This window comes from Tupaia chinensis, unplaced genomic scaffold (assembly GCF_000334495.1).
Source record: "Tupaia chinensis unplaced genomic scaffold, TupChi_1.0 Scaffold000010_1, whole genome shotgun sequence".
NCBI classification, from domain to species: Eukaryota; Metazoa; Chordata; class Mammalia; order Scandentia; family Tupaiidae; genus Tupaia; species Tupaia belangeri.
The window spans coordinates 4,780,335-4,787,347 of NW_006159440.1; the positions used below are offsets into that span (position 1 = coordinate 4,780,335).

Here is a 7,013-nt window from a genome sequence, read left to right on the forward strand (position 1 = left end):
CATTGTCAAAAATCAACTCAAGGTGGATCAAATATCTAAATCTAAGACCTCAAACTGTAAAACTGCTCCTGGGAAACACTGGGGAAACTCTGGGAGACATTGGGTTAGGCAAAGACTTCTTAAATAAGACCCCCCAACCAAAGCACAATTGATAATCCTCAAAATAGACAAGTGGGATTGCATCAGACTAAGAAGTTTTTGCATTGCAAAAGACAGTAATTAGTGTCAATTGACAGCCCTCAGAACAAGAAAATATTTTTGTAAACTTTGTATCAGATAAGGGACTGATAACCAGAATTCAAAGGAACTCAAGCAGCTGTTTTGACAAAAGATGATCAACCGTATAAAAGATGGGAGAATGAGAAAATGAAAAGAATGAAAAAGAATGAAAGAATGAAAAAAAACACTCTCTAAGGGTGACATATGAAGAGCCAAAAGGCATATGAAAAAATGCTCAACATCCCTCATTGCGAGGGAAATGCAGATCAAAACAACTATGAGATACCATCTAAACCCAGTCAGAATGACTAAGATTAGAAAAACAAAAAATGATAAGTGCTGGTGGGGGTGTGGTAAAAGGGGAACTCTCTTATTGCTGGTGGGAATGTAAATTGGTCCAGCCACTATGGAGAACAACTTGGAGATTCCTCAAAAATCTACAAATAGAACTATCATGTGATCCAGCCATCCCACTCCTTGATATCTACCCAAAGGACAGAAGAATTCTTAATCAAAAAAGTGCTTGCACATTGATGTTTATTCTGGCACTATTCACAATTGCTAAGACATGGAACCAACCCAAATGCCCATGAACAGATGAATAGATTGAAAAACTATAGCACATATACTCTATGGAATACTATTCAGCTATAAAAAATTGACTAGACCCTGGCTTTTGACAGAAAGTGGATAAATATAGAAGATTTACTGCTGAGTGAAGCAAGCCTGGCTATGAAGGACAGACATTGTATGTCCCCACTTAATATATTACGTGTCCACACTCTATGACTGAAATGGATTGAATAAAGGATATAGAAACACAGTAAATGGTTGTGAATACCAGATAAAGTGTGGGTGACATAGTAGAGTCTGAGGAAGGACACTTAGGAGAAAAATAGAGAGGCAAAGCATTAGTGGGACAAAGAAATGTGGTATTATCTGTTGAAGATAATTTTATAGTATTATCAACTGACTTTGGAGAAATGTACACATCTTGGAATATTCACTTTGTAAGCTAAATAATGTAATTGAATGTATAAAAGAACATGAAATAAAAATAAAAAGAATTTAAGTTCAAATGTCATACCAAAGAGGAAGAATTTTCTTTGCACAGCAACCTCCTCAGAGCACCCTTGACCTCTGTGTTTCTCAGGCTATAGATTAGGGGGTTCAGCATAGGGTTGAAAAAACTGTAAAATAGAAAAAGGATCTTCTGTTGCTCCTCAGGGTGGCGAGATTTGGGGGCCATGTACATGACAATGGCACTGCCAAAGAACAGCCCCACCACGCAGAGGTGGGAGGAGCAGGTGGAGAAGGCCTTCCTGCGACCCTCCCCTGACTGGATCCTCAGGATAGCCAGGATGTGTGAGTAGGAGACCAGCACCAGGCACAGGGGCACCACCACGATAAACACACAGGCTGCAAAGATGACAACCTTGTTGAGCCTAGTGTCAGCACAAGCCAGCTTGAGGACCGACAGGATTTCACAGAAGAAGTGGTTGATTTCATGAGGCCCGCAGAAGGGTAGCCTCAGGATGAGGCTCACATGGAGCAGGGCCAGCAGGGAGCCACATGTCCAAGCAGCAACAGCCAGATCCTTGCACACTCTCCAGTTCATAATGATGGAATATTGGAGCGGGTAGCAGATGGCCACATATCGGTCATAGGACATCACCACCAGGAGCAGACACTCAGTGTGTGCAAAAGTCAAAAAGCAAAAAGTCTGTGTCATGCAGCCAGCGTAGGAGATGGGCTTGGCTGGATTCAGGAGATTCACCAGCATCTGGGGCACTGTGTTGCAGGCATAGGTGATATCTACGAAGGCCAAGTGTGAGAGGAAGAAGTACATGGGGGTGTGCAGTCTGGTGTCCAGCAAGATGAGCCCCAGGATGACCCCGTTCACCAGCAGGGTGGAGGCATAGAACAGGGAGAAGAGTCCGAAGAGAAGTATCTGAATCCTGGGGCCAAGGGGAAATCCCAGTAGGATGAATTCTGTCACCATTGTCTGATTTTTTTCCATTTCACTATTAAAGAGAGAACTGGATAGCTTTGTGATGTAATCATTTTAAATGTACATTTTAAAGATTATTGTATAGATTTTTGGTTTGAGGAAAATTCTTAGTTAATACCTTTACAAACTTGCTGGATTAAGAATCAATAATGAATACTTACATCTTCAAACATCCCAGTTAAGTATCTTTCCAAAGCCAAATTCTTAGTTTGAAATTCAGTTTTTTGAAGAGAAATATGCTACCAGTTATTAAATATCTTGAGTCATTGACATTCTGATGGAATTGAAAAATACCAAGTGAGCATACAAATAAATCAACCATGAAAAGTATAGTGTCTCAGAACTATATAATGAAATTACTGGATAGTAGAAATAGGTACTAAAGAAAGAGCTTTAAAATTGAGAATAGTTTTAGAAATTAATATATGTTTCTTTTCTTCAAAAGAAATTGGGATTGAGTTACTATCAGTATTTCAATCCTAACTAGAGGCTAGAGGGTGCTTATAGGATTTAACAAGGACAAATCATGACATAGACATTTCTCATTGATACTATTGTTGATTGACTAATCATAATACTTTATGGGGTATAATGTGATGGTTTAACATATATGTGGCATCTTTGATTTAGAAAGTAGGAAGGAGACAGTGGATATAATAGATATGATAAATGATATTATCTATATCCATATTTATATCTACACATTCATTGATATAGCACATACATGTGAATATGGAAATATAGGTATATATAGGTGTATGTATACACACACACACCACAGAATATATATATGGGTGCATATATATATATATATATATATATATATATATACACCACAGAATTACAAAATTACCACAGGAATTTTTTTAATGCAGCACATAGAAATTAGGACAATTTTTATTTTACAAGGAAGTCCACTATTAGAAGTCTGGTCTTTGTGTGCCCACATGAATGTGTGTGTGTGTGTGTGTGTGTGTGTGTGTGTTTCCATGTGCTCTTGAGGATTTGGAGGTAAAGTGTGGTTGGTGTCTAGGGACACATATGTGAAAACAATTGCAGGTATATTTCTCATGTACCATCCTTACGTAACTTCCCTTTTTACATTTAGTCAAGATAGAAAATCCATGAATCATAGCCTATAATAAATATAAGGAAGAAATAGGTCTATCTTGCTATTAATTCAATTCTTCTCATATTTTCAACATTCTTTTACCTGAAATAAATAACAAAACAAATTAATATTTAAACTGAAAATAGTGTCTGATCTCAACCAAAAGAACTATTATGTACTTCATAAGTGCCTAGTAGAAAAAAATTAATATAGTGATAATTCAGCTTATTTGTCATATGAGCAATGGCAACATCAACAAACTAGTGGTGAGATATTTGAGTTATGAATTAGCATTAGGAAAATTTATGGATTTTGAGTTTTGACCTTGGATCTGGGATCACAGTGTCATCAATGAAGCATATTGACGTTCAACATGGATTCCCATGCAAATATTTGTAAATGTCATAGCAAGGGCAACATAACTTGAGTCCTAGCTGCATTTCCAGGATGTGAGAAAAGTGTTTGGAGTAGTCCCTAGCTTAGCTGTCATCAGTACCAATGAAGGTGTCAAGGAGGTGAGCCTTGAGAAATTTGAGTATGAGACAAATCTGCATTTGGAGGAAGGAACTCGTGAGTCCCCTAAGTAACTCATCAGCATGACATCCTAGTGATAGAAAACAAGACACTATCAAGATGTGATTGAAGAATGTAGGGAGCCTTTAAATGTTCATGTCATGTGCTGGTGCAATCTCTGAGAAGCAGGGCAGGTGGATGTGACTGATTCATGAGCACTAATGCAGACAGTAGTGTGGGCTATCTAGAGAAAGTATGTAGGAAAAAGAAGGGAGGTGCTGAATCCAGATTGCAGACCTAAGGTCAGAGGGTAAGTGTTTATCAAGGGCATCCTTAGTGAACTTCAAAGGATGACAACACAGCGCCAGTTTATTAGCATCCTGGTCACTTGGTGGTACTGTCTATAATGCAGATGGATGGCTTAGGTGACCAATAATAAATAAAGATAGCAAGTGAGATCTTATTGGCCACTCTTGTTTGGTTTCATATTCAGCCATCACTAGGAAACAATGTATCTTTTTGAACACACACTTTTATAGGAAGAAATGTGTTCACTAACAAAGTTCTTTGCTCATTTTGTGGTTGAAATAAATGGATATTTAAATACTCTGACTTATTCATTGTCCATTGGATAGCATGATGCAATTCCTGAACTAAATTAACCCAAATAGATCTAAATAGGGGAGATCAGATATTGGACCATGGTAAATCAGTGAAGCAAGACTCAGGGAAAGAAATATGCCCCTTTCTATCAGAACCAGATGAGAGGTTTATTTCTTTTAAGCATCACTGATAAGGTATCATGTCACACAATAATAATCTAAATGGTATATTAAAAATTTCTAAGTATGATTAGAACTTATTTGATTTTAGTTTATCTTAGAACATTTCCATGCTCAACAAACATTTCTAAAAAATTCAGTAAGCACATAAGGCATAGGACTATACTTTGCTGTCAATTTCCCAATTTTTATTTATTTGTTTCAGGATGATAACATGAAGGAAAAATGAAACACAGTACAAACTATAATTTTTGATTGTCAAACTAAAATATTTAAAACAAGAGTTGAGTGCATTAATATTCTTTCAGTTCAGTATCCCCACTTGTTTCAGCCTTGATTTCTTGTACAGAACTGAGGGAGTTTATTTTTGTATCCATGGTTATTAATACACATTTGTTGAATGACAAATAAATAAATAAATGGAAGCAAATGAACACACACCTAAGTACTGATGTCCTCATATTAGCACTGGTTTCTTTAATATATAGTCTCTAGTATTATGCCAGTTCAACCTGTTGAACTTGGGAATGAAGTCTCTAAGGAAATAAACTACCAAATTAAGAAGAATTTCATCCCTTCTGATCTGTATTAAAACAGGACTTTAAAAGCTTGTAAGTACAACTGAAGAACCCACAAACTAAATAATTGAATTTTGGATATACTTCTCCTTAATCTATGCTTTTCTTATTTTTATTTGATACCTATATGACTTACTATTAATTAAAAATAATAAATGGAAACCAAACATTCCAGTTTGAAATGTAACTTTTAGGCATAGGGATGTGTGTTAAGTTACTCATGGAGGATTTCAGCATTTATAAATGGAAAACTGTTACATCGTCAATGAATGAGCTGAGAACTGCAGTGTTTTAATGTAAATATTAAAAAAGCCTGTAACTTGTGTATATGTAAACGAATCCTCAAAACTTGATAGACATTGTGTTTTCAAAAGTACATGTGTAAGTTTGATGAACTGACAGGTTCTTTCCTACTGTAAAGTGGCCACGGGTGAAGCAGAATCCCTGAAGTGGGCAACTCTCAGTAACCCAGAACTCATATGGTCATTATTTGAATAAAAATATTCCCTTATGTTTAGCATGTATTGTGGTTGTGTTATAAGAATTGAATGCTTAATTTATGAAATAACTAACATTAATTAATCTGAAATATAACATTTTTCCATAGTATACTCTGCATAAATATTTTTGGTTAGCAAAATTATTCCATTTCATCTAAATCAATAAAAATTCTTACTTTTAAAATGTTATTTTGCTCAAAAAATCTCTACTACATAAATATTTGCCCATCAATGAAACAAAACTAGTAAATCTTAAGCACAGCTATATAATTTGTTCACTTCCTGTATGTCTTTTTTTTCTACCTGAACTATACATATAGAATATGAATGATGAGCACACCTGAAGATTGGGGCAGAGTCTTGCTTTCTGCAAGTTTGCGTGAAGACTTCAGAAACCTCACTTCTATTCCTGCTTGAAAATGTATGAGAATCCTCAGAAAAAAAGATGTTATTCTCAGTTGAACTCCCCAGAGCTAGCTGTACTTGAGGGCTTACAAGAGAGGCCATGAAACCTCATGCTAACCTGCCTCTGCTGGGAAAGAGAGACAAAGCAATTGCTTTTTGCTATTTCTGTTCCCATCTTCAGCTGGACGTGCAATTAGGAAACACAGATAGCCACAGAACACACCCGTGAGACTACATATCTCATTACAGGCCCAAATGCTTGTCATTATCTGAATTTCATGAATCCCAGCTCTGTCCTAGTTCCCCAATCTTTAGATGGTCCAGGTGAACCTGTCAGGAACCAGGACCAGTGTGAAAACGAACATCGGAATTACCTCTGCTCACAGCTTCGTTTGTGATGCAGCAGAAGTGGGAAGAAAGGACCTTGAGAAACCAGCTGATTCTAGGGAACTCTCCAAGGTGTGTAGATGCTGTGTAGAGCTCTAGCATGGAGTGGATCGGGGAGTCCAAGGTGGGTAAGGTGTCCCAGTGGGACTTATTAGAACTTGCCAGAAGAGAAGAACTTTTTGACACAAACCAACAATAGGGGTCATTAGTTGGAAGAATTCTCTAGTCTGTTCTGAAAGGGGATGGGTGCTGGATTCAGAGTCTTTCCCCTAGGGGAAGACAGGACCCTCTCCAAAGCAGCTTCTTCTAGAAATACTGCCTGTTCCTGGAGGGTGAAGGTGTTTACTGTCAAAGGTATCTTCATATTTATTTATTTTCTCTTATATACAATAAAGGAGGGTAAGCCAATTCATGTCAAGCAATTGTACAACTTGCAGACTAATGACTTCATTACAGTCATCCCTCATCTACTAGGGTTATGGCATAAACCTGAGCAGAAATCACGCA

The 7,013-nt window shown here is 37.0% G+C and overlaps 1 protein-coding gene across 1 annotated transcript; it reads right to left on the reverse strand.

Moving 5' to 3' along the window:
• Positions 1-1,300: 1,300 nt before the first annotated feature.
• LOC102474282 (olfactory receptor 2A1/2A42) lies at positions 1,301-2,239 on the reverse strand. The gene has a single exon (XM_006139903.2). It carries the CDS (start codon positions 2,237-2,239, stop codon positions 1,301-1,303), a length of 939 nt encoding a protein of 312 aa, XP_006139965.1.
• Positions 2,240-7,013: the final 4,774 nt, after the last annotated feature.

Coding starts and splice junctions, on each gene's coding strand:
- LOC102474282 (XM_006139903.2), bottom strand. CDS start 2,239: ATGGAAAAAAATCAGACAATGGTGACAGAATTCATCCTACTGGGATTT.